General features: G+C 44.1%; 1 protein-coding gene across 4 annotated transcripts in view; it reads left to right on the plus strand.

Moving 5' to 3' along the window:
* LOC126336362 (chromosome partition protein Smc-like) overlaps positions 1-21,528 on the plus strand; it is a 69,251-nt gene that overhangs the window by 5,055 nt on the left and 42,668 nt on the right. For all 4 annotated transcript variants that reach the window (XM_049999960.1, XM_049999958.1, XM_049999959.1 and 1 more), the window contains exons 2-3: positions 15,444-17,104; positions 20,417-20,522. In XM_049999960.1, coding sequence (XP_049855917.1) covers positions 15,532-17,104; positions 20,417-20,522 — 1,679 coding nt within the window. In that variant the 5' untranslated portion in view covers positions 15,444-15,531. The remainder of the gene's footprint in view (positions 1-15,443; positions 17,105-20,416; positions 20,523-21,528) is intronic.

Raw genomic sequence — 21,528 nt, forward strand, 5'->3', positions numbered from 1 at the left:
GTAATGTACTACACGATGTTTTCTGCACAGCCGTAACGGCACCACTAAGTCGACTAAGCCTGTCAGTCTAGACTAACTGTTTTGTATCCACGTATCCACATTTCAGTACTTGACATGCTGCCCAGGGGATACTGAGCATTAAAGATTTGCCCTTGCCTCGTGTACTTGGAAGTACTAACCAACCTGAAACATACTACCCCTAATAGGTACAGTCATTAGGATCGAAATGACGTAAGTACTGAGTAATGTTGTTCAGTACACTGTCCGCAGTCGCCAATAAAATGTCTGTGCTTAAAATTCCTAACACAATGTGTATAAGATAGATAGATAGATAGATACTCAGTGATCAGAGGCCCTGCAGACCACGCGCTGCTTGAACAAACTGCCCAGTTCCACCAGGTGTCTTCAGTTCGCAGGGCTGCTAGGTCCTTCGCCAGGTCGTCCATCCAGCGCTGCCTTGGTCGTCCAATGGGGCGTTTGGTTTTTGGTTTCCCCTCTAGTGCCATCTTTGCCAGTCTTCCATCTGGCATACGGGCTACATGGCCCATCCATTGTATTCTTTTGCTCCTTATCTTCTGTATGATAGTTGGCTGTCGCATCAAAAGGTAGATTTCCTCGTTTCTCCTCCTCCTCCATTCTGCATCATCTAAAACTGGTACCCATATCTTCCTCATTACTCTTCTTTCAAATATTAACAGTGTTTCACTTTCTCGCTTAGTCATGCTCCATGTTTATGAACTGTACATTACTACACTGTGTTGTAGATTTTCATCTTCGTGTTGACCACAACACTGTATATAAGGGGCAGTCAAATGAAAAAGAAACAGATGGGAAAAATAAGTAAAGCATTTGTTACTTCAACAGTAATCGCCATAACCGTTAACACACCCATCCCATTGTGAGACGATACGATCAATGTCTTCAAAGAAAAATGTTAGCAATTGCCTACAGAACCATGCGTGCACTTCCTTGTTCGAAGCAAATCGTTGGTCACGAATATCTTTCTTCAGGACCTGACAACTGTGTAAATTGCATGGGGGGGGGGGGGGGGTATTGGGACTGTATGGAAGATGTGTAAGGGCTTCCCAGCGAAACTCCTGCAGCGTTATCGAAACAGTCTTGACAACATGTGTGATGACATTATCCTACAACGAAAAGATGCCGTTCGTCAACATTTTTGAGCGTTTGGACGCAATGGCGCGCTTCAGTTTTTGCAGACTGCCCAAGTACCACTGTGCTACAATTGTGGCGCCGTGTTCCAGACAGTCAATGTGCAGCGGGTCCTTGCAGTCAAAGAAAAAAGTTATCATGACGTTTCGGGAGCTGGTGTGTCTGTTGTTTCAACAACGCTGCAGACGTTTCGCTGGGAGGCCCTTACAAATCTCCCACACAGTCCCGATCCTGCCCCATGCAATTTTCTTATCTGTGGAGTCCTGGAGAATGATTTCCGTGGTCATCGATTTGTTTCGGATGTACAGAGGCACGCCTTGGTACAGTCATGATTATGTAGGGAACAGCAAACATTTCTCCACGAACACATTGAACGTCTTGTCTCACAAAGGGATAAATGTATTAACAGTTACAGCGATTGCTCTTGAAGTCATAATCGGCTTACTTACTTTTTCCATCTGTCTCGTTTTCGTTTGACTACCATTTACATAACCACATTCCGCAAGCAGCCTTACGTTGAATGTCGGAGAGCACTTCCTTTCTACCTCCAGTCGCCGAAGGTCAGCGATAAGAACGATTGTTGGTAAGTTTCTGTGTGAGCATCAAATTTTAATTTTACCTTCGAGGTCTTTCGGCAAGATATACGTAGACTGAAGCATTATAACTGTTAACTCTTGTAGGAACATGCACTCAGAAGTTTAAGGTTAAGCCTATGCATGATCCAGAAAGCCACTCTTCTAGGGTTTGCCGCTAGAGTTGAGTAAGAAACCTCTGTGTCACTTCCGCGCTTCTACATACACAACTGGTCATCAAAATTGCTACACCACGAAGATGACGTGCTACAGACGCGAAATTTAACCGACAGGAAGAAGATGATGTGATATGCAAATTAGACTTACAGAGCATTCACACAAGGTTAGCGCCGGTGGCTATACCTACAACATGCTGACATGAGGAAAGTTTCCAACCGATTTCTCATACACAAACAGCAGTTGACCGGCGTTGCATGGTGAAACGTTGTTGTGATGCTTTGTGTAAGGAGGAGAAATGCGTACCATCACGTTTCCGACTTTGATAAAGGTCAGATTGTAGCCTATCGCGATTGCGGTTTACCATATCGCGACATTGCTGTTCGCATTGGTCGAGATCCAATGACTGTTAGCAGAATATGGAATCGGTGCGTTCAGGAGGGTATTACGGAACGCCGTGCTGTATACGAACGGCCTAGTATCACTAATAGTCGAGATGACGGGCATCTTATCCGCATGGCTGTAACGGATCGTGCAGCCACGTCTCGATCCCTGAGTCAACAGATGGGGACGTTAGCAAGACGACAACCATCTGCACGAACAGTTCGTCGACGTTTGCAGAAGCATGGACTATCATCTCCGAGACCATGGCTGCGGTTACCCTTGACGCTGCATCACAGACAGGAGCGCCTACGGTTGTGTACTCAACGACGAACCTGGGTGCACGAATAGCAAAACGTCACTTTTTTCCGATGAATCCAGGTTGTGTTTAGAGCATCATGATGGTTGCATCCGTGATTGGCGGCATCGCGGTGCACACACACTGGATGCGTTTATTCGTCATCGCCATATTGGCGTGATGGTATGGGGTGCCACTGGTTACACGTCTCGGTCACCTCTTATTCGCATTGACGGCACTTTGAACAGTGGACGTTACATTTCAGATGTGTTACGACCTGTGGCTCTATCCTTCATTCGATCCCTGCGAAACACTACATTTCAGCGGGATAATGCTCGACCTCATGTTGCAGGTCGTGTACGGGCCTTTCTGGATACAGGAAATGTTCGACTGGCCAGCACATTCTCCAGATCTCTCAGCAAATGAAATCGTGTGGTCAATGGTGGCTGAGCAACTGGCTCGTCACAATACGCCAGCTACTGTTGATGAACTGTGGTATCGTGTTGAAGCTGCATGGGCAGCTGTACCTGTACACATCAGCCAAGCTTGACTCAATGCCCAGGCGTGTCAAGGCTGTTATTGCGACCAGAAGTGGTTGTTCTGGGTACTGATTTCTCAGGATCTATGCACCCAAAATTGCGTGAAAATCACATGTCAGTTCTACTATATCCGCCCAATGAATACCTGTTTATCATCTGCATTTCTTCCTGGTGTAGCAATTTTAATGGCCAGTATTGTATCTTGCGGGACTAGCACACCCGAAAAAAAGGATATTTCGCAGACATGGCTTAGCCACAGCCTGGAACAATGTCTCCGTAATGAATTTTCACTGTGCAGCGGAATGTGCGTTGTTTCGTTTATTCTATGGCAAATTAAAACTGAGTACAGGACCGGGATTTGAACCTGGGATCTTTGCAATTGCGCATAATTGCGCCACCGACTAACATGCCCAGGAGCGAGACAGCACCTGCTGTCACAGCTTCAATTTCGGAAAAAGAGCTCTCGCCCCCTAAAACCAAAGGTTTTTGTCTCCAGTCCCCGTGCGGCAAACAGTTTGATCTTCCAAAAGAATTCAGGTCAGCTCACACCCCGCTACAGAGTGATAAATCTTTCTCGTCACTGGTTAATATAGGTTGATTATGGAGTTTTGTTCCCTTAGCCAAACAATAATGATCAATATTGGTGAGTAGTAAAACTTTTGTACTGAATATGCTGCTAGTATGTTACAAATTGTGCTAACAGTGCGTTCTTCACGGAGTGACTCAGTATTGCCACATACGTTCATCACAGCAGATTCTGCGCTAAAAGGTAGAAACATACTGCATCAATAATGATGAAAACTCTATTTTAACTCTATTTAAACCCCATAGCACCACAAGCTTTATGACACTGGACATGTGCTTCATAAAATATAAACATGCATCGTAATTTCACACATACACTGAAATAGAAAGGCAAAGGTAATAATGTACATTTAGTAATTGATCATTCTTCCAGTTCGTGAATTTTGGTACTTACTTCGCTCTTACAGAGAGAAAATGATGTTTCATAACAACTGACGTGATTGACCTCTGCCTTCCCGGTATATTTGACGAAACACAAAGTGCCTTGCTTCCATCAGGATTTATAGCCCCAGGCCATGATGCCCCAGCCCTCCAAAAAAATTGTATATTGGGTGAGTCACTAACTAAGGCCAACAAGAATAACTGTGAAAGTATGATAGTAGCTTAAAAGGTTGTGGGACAAAAGTTGCATGGGACTACGGGGGCCATAGTATGACGTTGGTTTTTTGTTGCTATGTGAGGTCGCTTCAGAGATATGAAGGTCAACTTTGTTTTCTTAAATGCCATGCTATATTTTGGTACCTATTTTCTGATAGCGGCTATCGAGACGAATCCAGTGATGTAACAGTCGTGTCTTTGACGTCACAAAGGCGGCACGAACGTCCATTTACAGGAAGTGTTCCAAGCGACGACCTATGGTACCAATGCTGGGCTGCATTCTTCTTATCATGGATTGAGTGGTATTCCTTATCACTTCCGCACTTACCGAAGCAAATGCTCTGACAATTCTCTCTCGTATATCTTCAGGTGTAGTTGGAACTTCTTTATAAACAATGTCTTTTACGAATCCCCACAAGAAAAATCCAGAGGCGTCAAGTCTAGCGAACGAGCCGGCCACGACACATCTCTTCCGCCTCCAATCCAACGATTGGGGAACTGTCTCTGCATCTCATTTCTAGCCATCAGTGAAAAATGTGCCGGGCACCCATCGTGATGATACCACATTCTGTTCCTTGTTCCTTAAGGTATTTCTTCCAACAACAGACCTAATATTTGTTGCAGGAATGTGGTGTACTTCCTACCATTGATTTCCTTCGATGAAATAGCGGCATACAATTCTGTCCTCCAGAATCCCACACCATACATTCACAGACCACGGTTTTTGGTGTGCAAATTGGCTCAGGCACAATGGATTTTAAGTTGCCCAATAATGCATTTTTGCAAATTAACAATTCCATGGTTCGTTAATATAGCCTCATCAGTAACTAAAATCAAGTTAATAAATGTCATTCCTCTGAATCTGAAGTTGAGCACATCGGTAGAATTCAATCCGACGCATATAATCCGTACCAGTTAATTCTTGGTGGAGACTGATATGGTAGGGATGATATTTATGGAGATGCAGAACATGAACAACAATACTCTGGCTCATGCCAGATTCTCTTGCGATTTGACGCGAACTTACTCTAGGGTCTCGAACCACAGTGGCAAGAGTACCAATTTCCGTTTCCTCGTTAGTAACTTTCCTTTGCCGGATATGTTTCCGATGCGTTATATCCAGTTGGTCTCAGTTTATCATACACATATTTAAATGTACGACGTGTAGGGTGATTACGTTGAGGATATCTTTCAGCATCTATAGCTCCCACTGAATTTCGTTGGCATTCTCTGTAAGTGAGATGCATATCGACATGTTGAATCGGCGATACTAGTCTTACCGCTCCTATTAGTGTTGTATTGCGAAACCGTCGACACACTGTTTACGTGTCAATGGCGCGTTAGATGGATAAGCCGTATCCGGTGAATATTTACTATTTTCACCATATACGTGAGACAATTGTCAGAGCATGTGCTTCGATAAGTGCCGAAGTGATAAGGAATGCCACTCAATCCATGATAAGAAGATTGCAGCACTGAATTGATACCAATGGTCATCACTTCGAACACCTTCTGTAAATTGGACGTTCATGCCATGTTTGTTACCTTCAATGACCTTCAAAAACCTTACTGTTACACATCATTGGATTCGTGTCTATAGCCGCTATCAGAAAGAAGTGCCAAACAAAACGAAGTTGACCTTCATATCTCTGACGCAACCCCACCTACCAATAAAGAGCCAACGTCGTATTATGGCCTCCGTTGTCCCATGCAACATTTGCCCCACAAACTTTTCAACTGCTATCATACTTCTGGAGTTATTCTTGGTGGCAATAGTTAGTGACTCACCCGGGATATACGGTAATTCACGAAGTTATTCACATATTGAAGTATGTTATGCTACAAGTAGAACCAAAGAAAAAAGTTCATATATACATAGGTCCGCAAATGTTTAGTTACGGAGTTATGGCTAATCAAAATTTTCCCTGAAATATAGCAGCTTCGCCAATCTGAACCCATCGCAAAACTGTGCGAGGCTAGTGTAAAGCACAATTTCCATTTCTTTGTTGTTATTGATCTGGTGAATCTATAAAACATGTCCCAGTCGTGTATCTGATGTAGTTTTTCACAACATACAGAAAAGCAAAGAAGTAATTTCGTAAAATTTTTAATTTATTAACTACTTGGCACAATTTGTTTGTTAAATTCCAGACAATTGCACAAACGTTTCAACAGAAGTTGCAGAGAATTTAATTTTGGTAAAATGTTGGTAATAACATTAACTGAAATTGTATGAATGTGTCAGATAATCTGCTTTTATTAAAACCATAGCACAGGTGAATTCATGTTAAACCTGAAAGAACAAAGCTCAGTGTTGAGGAAATTGTACAGTGTACACACAGTTTCGCAATACATTCATAATACGTGTTCAAAAATGTCTCCACTGTGTTCAATGCATTTAGTTACACGTGTATGAGCAGATTTTGTTGCTCGTTTCAGTGTCAGAGGATTGTTCTTAATTTAGTCTATTGTGTTCATAATGCGAGTAAGTAATGCCTCAAGTATATTGACTTTGCCCTTATAAACTATGTCTTTCATCCATCCCGATACACAAAAATCCATTGGTGTTAAATCGGGCGATCTGGGTGGCAACAGACGTTAGCACCACGACCAATCCATTTTTGGGGAAAATGTTCATTTAAATGTTTAGTATCGGCGTCGGTGAAACGTGGAGGCGCGCCGTCATGTTGAAAATACATTTGCAATCGCATAGCAAGTGGAACATTTTCGAGCAAGCGGGGCATTTCTTCTTGAAGGAATTGTAAGTACGTCTCGCCAGTTAGACGTCATGGGAAAATGAATGATCCAATAAAGTGTGTTGATTATATGACACCACACTTTTATGCTAAATCGCTTCTGGAAATTGCGTTGCACTGTTGCGTGTGGATTTGCTTCCGATCATACGTGCTCGTTATGTAAATTGTTCATACTGTCTCGAGTAAACTGGGCTTCATCAGCAAAAATAAAATGTATTTGTGTTGTTGCCGATTAGTACTTAACCAGTTGCACAACTAAAAGCGAAGGACAGGATCTCCCGGATGTAAAGGCTGCGCTTTCTGTTAATTGTAAGGATACATATTATTGTACTTCAGTGTATGCGATCACTTCGATTGTGAAATCCCTAACCGTTGAGAGATAGGTCGTGTACTGGTACCCGGCACGTGTTGAACAGCAACCACAATATCCTGATCATCATCTTCACGTATCGAGCGCTCGTACTGATTATGAACGCTGGATAGAGAACCTGTCTACCGTAACATTCGGAATAATCCACTAATGGTTCGTGCATTGGGAATCCTTCGAATTAGATAACGTACGCGATATTCGTTAACTGCTGCTGTTGTATTACCATCACATTTACCATAAAAAACACCATGTCGGTGTAATCCACAGTCGTGGATTTGAAAGGCATCCCTATTCCATAAATAATCTGCAAACTACAACAGTTACTATGTGGTTTCACATAAATACGCTGTAGTTACTATGTTATGTCACTGAAAAATACAGAAAACTAGCTCGTTTCAAGGTTGCAAAAATGACATAAACGTTTCTACATTCTTAATGGAAAGTAAAAAAAAAATTATTTGAATAATAATCTTTGCGTCTCTGGATGTTCTGGAAAACTACTCGAGGTACACTTCGGGGACGTGTTCTATTAGATTCACCAGATCAATAACAACAAAATAAGTGGAATTTATGCTTTACTTTAACCTCGTACGCTTTTACGATGACTCCATATAAGCGAAGTTGCTAAATTTCAGGAAAAATCTTTTATTAGCCGTAACGCGTAACTAAATAATTGCCGACCTGTGTTTGTACGAATTTTTTCTTTAGTTTTACTTCCAGAATAACATATAAAAATAATCGTATATCTTCATGATTCACCCTGCATATCGATTTCTACATGTCGCAGTTACATTTTGGGGAATGAAACAGCATGACGACTAAGAGCCCCGAAAATGACGAAGGATTCTAGAAATTACAGTGATTAACAGAGGCTACCCACCAGTTACTCGCAGGAGGGCCTGCCCACCTCGATGTGCGATGACATTCCAGCCGGATATATGCGCTGTACAGTATGACGGCGTGGGATGTGGGCAGAATGGAAGAGGTGGGTTGTCAGGGAAGGTGAAAAGTCATAAATGCACTGAATCTCCCATGTTTATTTAGAGATTTCTATGAGATTCTGCACGGTCGACGTAGTTATCTGCGACAGGGGCGCATGGCCAAAAGTTAAGAGATGCCAAAAAGCAACAGTGACATTTCAGAGACGAAAGTTCAATGATACAGAGTGGAGTAGACGCATGTTACAGGAGATACACTCGCGAGGACGACGGTTCATATTCGCATCCGGCCTCCAGATTTAGTTTTTCTGGGCTTTCCCTGAATTGCTTAAGGTAACTGCCGAGGTAAATCCATTCCAATGGGTCAGCAGATTTTCTTCCGCATCCTTCTTTTATCCAAGCTTGTGATCCGTCTCTAATTACCTCGTTGTCGACGAGTCGTGAAAGACTAATCTTAATTCCTTCCTTTTTTCGAAGAGAGACAGCGTAAAACAAACTAAATCCGTTGTTCAGAGCATCCCTGCCCGTGAACTTCGGTTCATCAGTGTAACACTCGCATAGGGACACAGTTAGCGGGAACTGAATATAAGACCTCAACAAGATGAAAAAGTAATAAAATTATTAATATGTAGGGATTCAAGTTGAAAATGACACCTAGGGATGTACAACGTAAATTAACACTGAAGTGACGAAAATCATGGGGTACCTCCTAACATCGTGCCGGACCGTCTTTTGCCCGGTGTAGTAGAGTATTCCGACGTGGCATGGGCTCAACAAGTCGTTGAAAGTCCCTTGCAGAAATACTGAGTCATGCTCGTCTATAGCTGTCCATAACTGAGTAACTGTTCCCGATACAGGATTTTGTGCAGGAACTGTCCTCCCGTTTATGTCACATAAATGTTCAGTGGCATTCATGTCGGGCAGTATGAGACGCCAAACCATTCTCTGTCCAGAATACTCTTCCAAGCAATCGCGAATAATTTTGGCCCGGTGGCATGGCGCATTGCCATCTATAACAATTCCAATATTGTTTGGGAACAAGAAGTCAGTGAATTGCTTCAAATGGTCTCCAGGTAGCCAAATGTTCAGAGGAACCAATCCATTCCGCGTAAGCACAGACTACACCATTATGCAGCCACCACTATCTCGCACAATGTTTTGCTGATAACTTTTTTTCCATGGCTTCGTGAGGTCTGCGCCTCGCTCGAACTCTGCCATCAGCTCTTACCAACTGAAATCTGGACTCGTCTGACTAGGCTACGGCTCCCCAGTTGTCTAGAGACCAACCGATATGCCCACGACCCTAGGAGAGGCGCAGCGGGCACAAAAGGCATTCGCGGCGGCCGACTGCTGCCATAACTCATTACCACCAAATTTCGTCTCACTGCCCTAACGGATAGGTTCGACGTACGCCCCACATTTATTGCTGCGGCTATTTCACGCAGCATTGTTTTTCTGCTAGCACTGACAACTCTACGCAAAAGCTGCTGTTCTCGGTCCTCAAGTGAAGGCCGTCGGCCACTGCGTTATCTGTGGTGAAGCCAAGCCTGAAATGTCATATTCTCGCCACACTCCTGACACTGTTGATTGAGGAATATTGAAATCCCTAACGATTTCCCAAACGGAATGTCCCATGTGCTTCGCCCCATCTACAATTGCGTGTTCAGAGTCTGTTAATTCCCGTCGTTTCCCTTATCACGTCGAAAACCTCTTCACTTGAAACACCTCAGTAGAAATGACAGCTCTGTCAATGCACTGCTCATATATCCCTTGCGTATGGGATACCACTGCCACATGTAAATGCGCGTGTCACTACCCCATGGCTTTTGTCACCTCAGGCTGACTCTACAACAAAACCGATACGGTTCACTGCACACATGTAGAATTGACAAACCACAGCAAGTCGAGTAATGCAAGACAGAAAGGGAAAGGTCTCCAATAAAAGACAAGAAGAGTTACAAAAAGACTGAGTTTCCAAACGTAAATAGACACGACTGAAAGGTACAGCAAGTATGGATGTAGATGTAGATGTAGATGTAGAAGGTACGTATTTCCATCATCTGCACTCTAATGTAGCCATAGCCTGCAGAGCTGTTTCCTCAGTGCTTAGTCAGATACTGGTAGTGGTGAAACCACACTTAATTTTACACTACTGGACATTAAAATTGATATACCAAGAAGAAATGCAGATCATAAACGGGTATTCACTGGACAAATATATGATACTAGAACTGACATGTGATTACATTTACACTCAATTTGGGTGCATAGATTCTGAGAAATCAGTACCCAGAAAAACCACCTGTGGCCGTAATAACGGCCTCGATACGTCTGGGCATTGAGTCAAACGGAGCTTGGATGGCGTGTACAGGTACAGCTGTCCATGCAGCTTCAACACGATACCGCAGCTCATCCAGAGTAGTTACTGGCGTATTGTGATGAGACAGTTGCTCGGCTGCCATTGACCAGACGTTTTCAGTTGGTGAGAGATCTGGAGAATGTCCTAGCCAGGGCAGCAGTCGAACATTTTCTTTATCCAGAAAGGCCCGTTCAGGGCCTGCAACATGCGGTCGTGCATTATCCACCTGAAATGTAGTGTGTCGCAGGGATCGACTGAAGGGTAGAGTCACGGGACGTAACACATCTTAAATGTAACGTCCACTGTTCAGAGTGCCGTCAATGCGAACAAGAGGTGACCGGTACTTGTAGCCAATGGCACCCCATACCATCACGCCGGGTAATATGCCAGAATGGCGATGACGAATACACGCTTCCAATGTGCGTTCGCCGCGATGTCGCCAAACACCGATGCGACCATCATGATGTGTAAACAGAACCTCGATTCATCCGAAAAAATGACGTTTTGCCATTCGTGCACCCAAGTTCGTCGTTGAGTACACTATCACAGGCGCTCATGTCTGTGATGCAGCGTCAAGGGTAAGCGCAGCTATGCTCTCCGAGCTGATAGTCCATGCTGGTGCAAACTTCGTTGAACTGTTCGTGCAGATGGTTGTTGTTTTACAAAAGTCCCCATCTCTTGACTCAGGGATTGAGACGTGGCTGCACGATCCGTTATAGCCATGCGGATAAGATGCCTGTCATCTGTGCTGCTAGTAATACGAGGACGTTGGGATCCAGCACGGCTTTCCGTATTACCATCTTGAACCCACCGATTCCATATTCTGCTCACAGTCATTGAATCTGACCAACGCGAGCAGCAATGTCGCGATACGATAAACCGCAATGGTGATAGGGTACGATCCGACCTTTATCAAAGTCGGAAACGTGATGGTACGCATTTCTCCTCCTTACACGAGGCATCACAACGTCTCACCAGGCAACGCCGGTCAACTACTGTTTGTGTATCAGAAATCGGTTGGAAACTTTCATCATGTCAGCAAGTCGTATGTGTCGCCACCGGTGCCAACCTTGTGTGAATGCTCTGAAAAGCTACTCACTTGCATATCACAGCATCTTCTTCCTGTCGGTTAAATTTCGCGTCTGTAGCACGACATCTTCGTGGTGTAGCAATTTTAATGGCCAGTAGTCCTGAAGGATGTCAGGCTTCAGAGACTTTGTGCTGCCACCGTTCTTAAATTAAGTGCACAAGACGCGTGCTTCCCAAACTTTCAATCTTATGCTTCACTGTTGTCTGAATTTCAATTTTTTGTATCTTATACTAAAACGATTTACCAAGCCCTCATTCCAACAAATTATTGTTATTGTTAGCGTACATTTTACTATAGTTAAGCAATTTACTATTATTATTATTACTATATGAAAATATTGTGTACACTAAAAGACAAAACAAACGGCGCACCAAGAAGGAGTTATCCAAATGTGACGGAAATCGGTAGCTGTGATGTACACATACAGACATACACTCCTGGAAATTGAAATAAGAACACCATGAATTCATTGTCCCAGGAAGGGGAAACTTTATTGACACATTCCTGGGGTCAGATACATCACATGATCACACTGACAGAACCACAAGCACATAGACACAGGCAACAGAGCATGCACAATGTCGGTACTAGTACAGTGTATATCCACCTTTCGCAGCAATGCAGGCTGCTATTCTCCCATGCAGACGATCGTAGAGATGCTGGATGTAGTCCTGTGGAACGGCTTGCCATGCCATTTCCACCTGGCGCCTCAATTGGACCAGCGTTCGTGCTGGACGTGCAGACCGCGTGAGACGACGCTTCATCCAGTCCCAAACATGCTAAATGGGGGACAGATCCGGAGATATTGCTGGCCAGGGTAGTTGACTTACACCTTCTAGAGCACGTTGGGTGGCGCGGGATACATGCGGACGTGCATTGTCCTGTTGGAACAGCAAGTTCCCTTGCCGGTCTAGGAATGGTAGAAAGATGGGTTCGATGACGGTTTGGATGTACCGTGCACTATTCAGTGTCCCCTCGACGATCACCAGAGGTGTACGGCTAGTGTAGGAGATCGCTCCCCACACCATGATGCCGGGTGTTGGCCCTGTGTGCCTCGGTCGTATGCAGTCCTGATTGTGGCGCTCACCTGCACGGCGCCAAACACGCATACGACCATCATTGGCACCAAGGCAGAAGCGACTCTCATCGCTGAAGACGACACGTCTCCATTCGTCCCTCCATTCACCCCTGTCGCGACACCACTGGTGGCGGGCTGCACGATGTTGGGGCGTGAGCGGAAGACGGCCTAACGGTGTGCGGGACCGTAGCCCAGCTTCATGGAGACGGTTGCGAATGGTCCTCGCCGATACCCCAGGAGCAACAGTGTCCCTAATTTGCTGGGAAGTGGCGGTGCGGTCCCCTACGGCGCTGCGTAGGATCCTACGGTCTTGGCGTGCATCCGTGCGTCGCTGCGGTCCGGTCCTAGGTCGACGGGCACGTGCACCTTCCGCCGACCACTGGCGACAACATCGATGTACTGTGGAGACCTCACGCCCCACGTGTTGAGCAATTCGGCGGTACGTCCACCCGGCTTCCCGCATGCCCACTATACGCCCTCGCTCAAAGTCCGTCAACTGCACATACGGTTCACGTCCACGCTGTCGCGACATGCTACCAGTGTTAAAGAATGCGATGGAGCTCCGTATGTCACGGCAAACTGGCTGACACTGACGGCGGCGGTGCACAAATGCTGCGCAGCTAGCGCCATTCGACGGCCAACACCGCGGTTCCTGGTGTGTCCACTGTGCCGTGCGTGTGATCATTGCTTGTACAGCCCTCTCGCAGTGTCCGGAGCAAGTATGGTGGGTCTGACACACCGGTGTCAATGTGTTCTTTTTTCCATTTCCAGGAGTGTATCACAAATCAATGATTACAGTTTCAGAAGCACTGGATGATTTATTCAAGAGAAAAGGCCCCACCAATTCAACAACTCAATAACCCTTTGTGGCCACTCAGGCTCTTTCGCAAGCAGCTCTTTGGCTTGGCGTTGAGTGATAGAGCTTCTAGATGTCCTCCTGAGGGATATCGTGCAGACTTCTGTCCCACTGGCGAGTCAGATCGTCAAAATTCCGAGCTGGGTAAAGGGCCCGCCCATAATGCTCCAAACGTTCCAAGAGCGGAGCGATACGGCGTCCTTGATGGTCAAAGTAGGGTTTTGCAACCACGAAGACGAAAGGTAGAAACTCTCGCTTTGTGCGAACGGCATCATCTTGCTGAAATGTAAGCCCGGGATGGCTTGCCAGGAAACACTAGACGGTGCGTAGAATATCATCGACGCGCTGCTGTGCTGTAAGGATGCTGCTGCTGACACACCAAAGTGTCCTTATATGAACTGAAGTGGCACTCCAAACCAGCACTCCTGGTCATGAGGGCGACAGTCAAGTTGATATCTCACCGCTCTTTGGGACGTCTTCAGAGATCTCTTCGCTGTTCATCGGGGCTCTGATCGAAGCAGGACTTATCACTGAAGATAATTCTACCCCCGTCAGTCAAATTGGAGGCCGAATGTGCCCGACACCATTGCAGACGGGCATGTTGGTGTACAGAGGTCAATGGTCATCGGTACAACGGGCGCCATCAGCTCAGCACCTTTCTCTGAGGTGCCTGTTAATGGTCCCGCTAATCACTCAAGCACCAATATACGTCAGATCGACAAAAATGATGATTGCGGGGCTCCGAGCACCTCTCTGGTCTTCTTGTTTCGTCATCTCTCTAGATCGACCCCTTCATTCTTCATGTTGTGTTCGACTGTGGTTCACCAATCCCTGCCAGCATCGTCGAATAGTGGCATTGCTCCTACTCAAATGTGGAGAACAAACCGGCTTCTTTGAGCCCAACTACACGTCATCCCTCAAATGCTGACATTTGCGTATATTTTTCACGCACCTGTCTGAGAGACATAGAGCAGGTCACTGTGACCGAGCGGTTCTAGGCGCTGCAGTCTGGAACCGCGCTGCTACTACGGTCGCAGGTTCGAATCCTGCCTCTGGCATGGATGTGTGTGATGTCCTTGGGTTAGTTAGGTTTAAGTAGTTCTAAGTGTAGTTGACTGATGCCCTCAGATTTTAAGTCCCATAGAGCTTGGAGCCATTTTTTTTAGAGACATAGTAACATCCAACTACGTAAACGGAATGAAATTCGCAATGGCTTAATGCCCTGGTATCAACATGTCCCCCATTTACCATTCTTGCCAGCTGCGCTGCGGAAATTTCGCTGTAGCGTCAGATATTCATCCGTCGGCCACCAAAGTATACAGTTCTGCATTTTCCGTTGATTCCTGTATGAATTTCATTACGTAACTACTTGGTGGTCCGTAGTTTTTTGTCTATTTAATCATTGTCATTAAAATCGTAGTCATCTGAGGCTCATTAAAATGGGATAACGGCGAGTTATATTTGAGGATGGAGAAGACAGTGAGACTGTAAGAAAATATGACATACCTCGGCAGTTAATCCTGATCCATTCTTCAATGGCTTCTCTGTTGGCGAAATGCATATCTCATTTTTCTCGGTCGGTATCTAGTCAACTATCTTGAAATCAATAAGTCGATAGAATACCATGAAATTTGCCTTTTAGTGACTTTAAATTAAATATTTACGATTACTTTTCAGAGTGAAGTCGTCCTAACACCCAGCAAATTAACAAAGAATCAGAATTACTAACCTCATCCAAAACTAGAGAAGTGCCACAGCTGCGAACATGTCGGAAGGAGATGAAGAGAAACCTCCCGAAGAGGGAGGAGAAGAAGAAGGCGAAGAAGCTGCCGAAGGCGAAGGCCAAGAGGGAGAAGGAGAAGAGGGCGAAGAAGGAAGCAAGGAAGGTTCGATCAGCGGCAGTCAGAAAGGATCCGTTATTGGAAGTGGAGCACGAGGCAGCCGCGGCTCTGTGGGTCAATACAGCGAGGGCAGCCGGTCACTGTCAGTAGACATAGAGTTGCTGAGTCACGAGCTAAGAGAACTGAAAGACTTCATAGGTGTCCAGTACGAAAGGTTATTCGTAGCAGCGAAGCAGCGACGCATAGAAGACCTTCCCAAAGCTCTCCAATTAGCTGAAGAGAAAGAACAGTTTTTGGAAAGGCTTGAGAATCCTGACCTTATTGCTCTGTTGAAACAAACTTTTAAAAGAGCTGAAAGGGGTTCCTTCGCTCCACGCCAATTTCAAAAACGAACCGATTATCTAGAAATACTAAAAGCTGACAGTGCTAAATTTGAAAGGTATTTCAGCGAAATTGCTGAAGCAGTTGCGAGCATAGATGGCGTTATAAACGAACGAGGAGAAGAAACGCCAGAAGAGCTAATTAAGTACAAAGAAATTCTTGAGGAAAGAGCGGAAAAACTTAACTCTGTGAATAACTTATTAATGAGGTATTTAATCCAGGAATCTTGCTTGGATAGTTACATAGCTGAATTAGACCTTGCGCGTGCATATGCCTTTGTGAAGGAACAGAGTGAACACATTGCGAAGCTAATGGATTACGTCGACCTGCAACGAAAGCATATGGATCCTGAGAGCCCAGCGTTTGGTGAATGGTCAGGCATTGGCACAGAAAAGGAACCTCTCGATAATAAAGTAGAAGAACGATTAAAGACCGTAGGCGAATTGGAAACTCAGTACGCTAATCAAGAGGAAGACGAAAAGGATCCAGACTTAGTACGGCTTATAAGAAAGAATATGGAAGAACTTCTTCGCAAACAATCTGTATACATACAAAAGCTTAGAAATTGCATCGAGGCTCAGGCTCCATATGTGTACGAAGATGATGAGATTCCAGATACCACTGAGATCGCTGCAGAGGGTACCTACATTTCAAAATACGTTGAAGAATGGCTTATGTTCAATGGAATGGAATCAAATAATCCATCAAAAGAAGAAGGTGAACTCGAACTACTAAAGCGCCTAAAAGAAGAGCTCGAGGGATTTATTGAGGACCTGAAAAGTGAACTAGAAGAAATGGAAGAAGAAGCACCGGAAGAGGAAGAAAGTAGGGAAGGTCTTGTGGAATGGCTGACAAATAACGAAAGTAAAAAGGAATATTTAGAGAAAATGGTTCAAGAATTGTTTGATGAACTAAATACGCTCGACAAAAACATACAGGTTGTTGAAAGAAGAGCCACATATGGCGATAAGAAAGCTCTTGGTCCGAAGAGAAGCAGACGGATGCCCAAAATGTCTGAACTGGGGAGTGTGGAGTCTCTGGACATGCCTGACACAGTGGCAGAACTGAAGGACTTTTGCAAAGATCTAGTTCAGAAGTACAATTGTCTGTTTAAAGGTAATCCTCATATTACTATCAATCTCTATTTCTCTATTTCTTAGTAGTTTATCTTATGACCTCCTTGCACAGTGTGTAGTTCTTTAGTGGGCACACAAGCTTGGCACAAATGCTGTTCATAAACAGGGAATTCATATATTTATTTATTCTACATCTGATATCAAATACTAGAAATAACATATAACTTTGTTGCTGTAGCTGCAGCGTCAGTTACGAACAGTAGATTTAAATGCTGAAATATGTGTCGATACAAATTAATTACGGTTCAGACAAACACTATGAATATCCAGTAAAGGACGACCCTGGCCGCTATGGAAATCTCTAAATGTCATTCAACTGGTAGCCACACAGAATGGGCACAGTGTATGAATGTTCGAACTTAAGAACACTCTTCGATGGAGCTCCAGAAAGGAGATGCTTGCCTCTTGTTGGCAGCGACGTAACCGTTCGTAGCTGTATGAAATGTGATGGCGTAACTGGAAGCGCGCGTTGGTATCAGTTTTTGTGACTGGACCCGCTACCTCTCAGTCAAGTAGCTCCTCAGTTGTCCTCACAAGGGGCGAATGCACTCCGCTTGCCAACAGCACTCAGCAGACCCGGACGGCCACCAATGAATGCCCAACAGCGGTTAACTGCCGTGATCTGACGGGAACCGGTGTTATAGCCGTGGCAAGGCCGTTGGCTTTCTACCTTGTAGTCCGCAGTAAACAGTAAAGTCGTGTGGTCGTAAGCAGCTCCTCAATTGTCCTCACAAGGGGCAAATGCACTCCGCTTGTCAACAGCACTCGGCAGACCCGGACGGTCACCAATCCAAGCCCAACAGCACTTAACTGCCGTGATCTGACGGGAACTGGTGTTATAGCCGCGGCAAGGCCGTTGACTTTCTACCTTGTAGTCCATAGCAAAAAGTAAAGTCGTATGGTATTTTGGCTGGGAGGCCCCGAAGAGCAGATCTACAGCTCCCTGAATTGCTGATGTGTTTTTCGTCCTTCGCACCTGTAAGCACCTTTCCTTCGTGAAGCGTGAGCGTTCTGTGTTTGAGTGTAACTGCTAAGTGTAGGTGACCTTTATGGGTCTGTGTGCAATGTGGTGTCATTTATGAGTTGGATAAAGATGAGAGAACGGAGAGCGTGAAACTAGGTACTGTCACATTCCGTACTCCACTCGGACGGCACCAAGGGGGTTATCGTTGTTCTCATGGACTTAACGCCAACACCGTTTCCATCTCTCTGCCGTGAAAGCAGGGGGAAAACTGCTGAAAGCATGGAGTGTACGCGAACGATCTCCCATCCATGCACTGGTCACGCCCAATGGTGCGTGCATCATTCCGGTGATGTGACGGGTACCGGTGTATCCACGCCATACGATGTCGAATTGAATGGTGCAAGTGTCTAATAGGTGTATTTGTTTCCGTGCTACTTTCTCGGGATCCTGTATTCTTCGATGCAAGTCACAATCCAGTATCGTGCAGTGTTGTAGGCCGAGTAGTGATGCTATTATAATGTGATGTATACAAATCTGAGACATATTGGAGCTACGAAAATACTCATCAGGTTCGATTCCCTAAGTACACTACGAGCCATTTCATGCATGTATTCTGCAGAGAAAACGTGCTATGGAACAGCAGGGTCATGGATAATTATGAGAACAGATGTGGGTTTCAGTGAAGACAAACAAAAAGTATGGTTGTGAACCCAACAGTCGGGCGGGGGGTAGATTTTACACCCATTGAAGTGAAATATACTCCTGTTTACTCGCCTCGCCAACGGTTGGTCGACTAACGCGTGGCCTTCGGAGCCTGATGGCTGGGTTTCCTTTTTCTCCACAGAAACACAGATAAATCAACTGCAAAGGAGACAACGGATACCATGGGTTCCTTATTCCAGAATCCTCAGAAAACATCCCTGAACAGCGTCCGTAATGCAGACATTGTAGTTTGGCTACATTCTATAGACTGCAGCTGTTTCAAGCACGCATTCTTGGCGGCAACAGTCGTCAGATTGTGATGCTTGTGCTGTGTCCATATACGAGCATCTGCTTTTTGGGTGTTTATTCGGTATATAGCGGAAACGACAGATCACAGATACAGTTACCTTTTTAATTTTTCGAAGAACTATCGCCTCATTTCTAAAGTTTCAGGGGTAAGCGTTTACAGTTTTTTTGAACTACCTGGTTCTAAGCAGCTGAGGAAAATAATTATTTTTCAATGTCCTCTATAAAAATGTTTTCGCATGAGAGACACGTATATGTTTGGGATTTCATTTTTTATTAGTGTTGTTCTGATAGCCAATACTTACTTTACCATATAATTTACTTCCTGCATCATTTCACTAATAGTGCCTGAAGGTTGCTGAAGGCCCCAACTAAAACAGTAAGATCAGTAACAATGATCAAATTTCAACACAGTGTCTCCAGGGATGTTGCGTTCCTCTGACTATAAACTTTCTGTGAGTTGATGCTTATTGCTTGTCCGGTTCTTGTACTCCTTTATAATGCACACAGTTTAAAAATATTAACACTGTTTATGAAGAAGAATTTATAAATTCTTGGCTAGAAACGCGTAGCTCGTACCCGAAACAAAAGCTGTTGAATACAGCATTGTAGTCGAACTAAACTTTGGCAATGGCGCAGTTGCGAGCGTTGCACAGTAGAGGAGATAACGTACAGGTGACGAGAAGTATAGCATTAGTTATTACCTAACAGCGAGAATTTCATGTAAAGCTAGTTTTTTGTTGTAGGGAAACTATAACTCCACAAAAAGAAATCCAGTAAACATCAAACCACTCATCAAATTGTAGGCTATGGAAAAGGAAGAAAGATGTGAAGGAGAAGAAACAGTTTGTGTGAACTGAAGCCAGTGCATATTTTTTCAGGATGAAAACAAAATCAGATGCAAGCAAATTTTCAGATTGTTTTTTTAAGTGTTTTAATACAGAAAATGTTCTTCCTTCGTTTATTTGCTATCGTAATAGCATCCAGCTTTCCCACGATGTTTGTGATGTGTGCGTTTACCGTTACAGTATAAAATTTTTGGGACAGTTATGCTAAGTAACACTATCCTCAAGTCATCTAATGTATTTAATGCTGAACTATTTAACTTAAACATTACTGAATTTTACTGAAATATACTTTAAAATGTTGACAATAAATTTTGGCAATTATCATTAAGTATTCTGATGTTTTGATAGGCATGAATATTATTTTTTTCTGTGCAGTTGCGTGCATCTCTTTATACCAAAATAAGCAGCAAAATTGAAACGTGACAAAAACATTCTGCTTACGTAAAGTCATTTACGCTTTTTACTTTTTCAGTATACACGATGCGAATGAATTTGAATGATGAGAAGAGGCGACAAGAGCAACTGCGAGAGAAAATAGACAAAGTTATAGACTCAAAACATGCACGAAAGCGAGGCATGTAAGTACCTAACTGTAATACAGTTTTCTGCCCTCTATATTTAAGGAGGAAATCTTATATGTTTTTTGTTGTAGTCTGAGAAGCTCGAGCGAATGAAGTTATGGTGGAGTGTAATGATCTTCGAACAGATTGACCTCTAGTTTTAATGTTTCGTAATAAGATTCATTTAACGCTAAATGGTGGTGTTTCATAGCTAAATTTTCACCGGTAGCATCTCGATAGAAGCATACTCCACGCAGTACCTGCTGTCCTGTAATGCTCTGTCGATATTCTGATCCTTTAATTCCGTGAGGATGTTCACCGTACCTGTTTCGATTCTGTAGCTTCTACAGACTGACGGACGAAGAGTTTCATCGTCAGGAGTAGAAATAAAGAGAATAGAGTTGTATAATTATTTGGTGTAAATAGATGTGAAACGATAGGGATAATGTACTTTCGTATAATCGTCATCGGTCAGAAGGAATGAAAACAAAATACCTGTGGCGATTCGATATCCTTGGAAATATGACATGTCAGTTGCATATTATTACAACAACCGTTTCTCTTTCCTCACCCTCTTCTGAACGTAGAAACTGACGAGGACGCCGTACATTTATTCTGTAGCTGCCTGGCGTTGACTGCCCACCTTTCACAAAATAAACATTTGCTATTTTTCGAAAATTCGTGTGCTCCCTGTCAGGGACTTCAGATGAAGAGTAAGAGAAGTTTCTGTTCGAGATCACAGACTTTGCTTAGTCTCACCATAGAGGATGAAAGCACTATTTAGATACACCACTGGAACTTCAATCTGTAACCAGTGTTTATCGTAATGACATTTGCAATACACTAGACGTTACTGAAGAAGAGAAATTTGTTAACATCGAGTATAGATTTAAATGTCAGGAAGTCGTTTCTGAAAGTGTTTGTATGGAGTGTAGCCATGTATCGGACTGAAACATAGACAATAAATACTTCGGACAAGAAGAGAATAGAAGCTTTTGTAATGTGGTGCGACAGAAGAATTCTC

The sequence above is a fragment of the Schistocerca gregaria genome, chromosome 2, assembly GCF_023897955.1.
Source record: "Schistocerca gregaria isolate iqSchGreg1 chromosome 2, iqSchGreg1.2, whole genome shotgun sequence".
In the NCBI taxonomy this organism is placed as follows: Eukaryota; Metazoa; Arthropoda; class Insecta; order Orthoptera; family Acrididae; genus Schistocerca; species Schistocerca gregaria.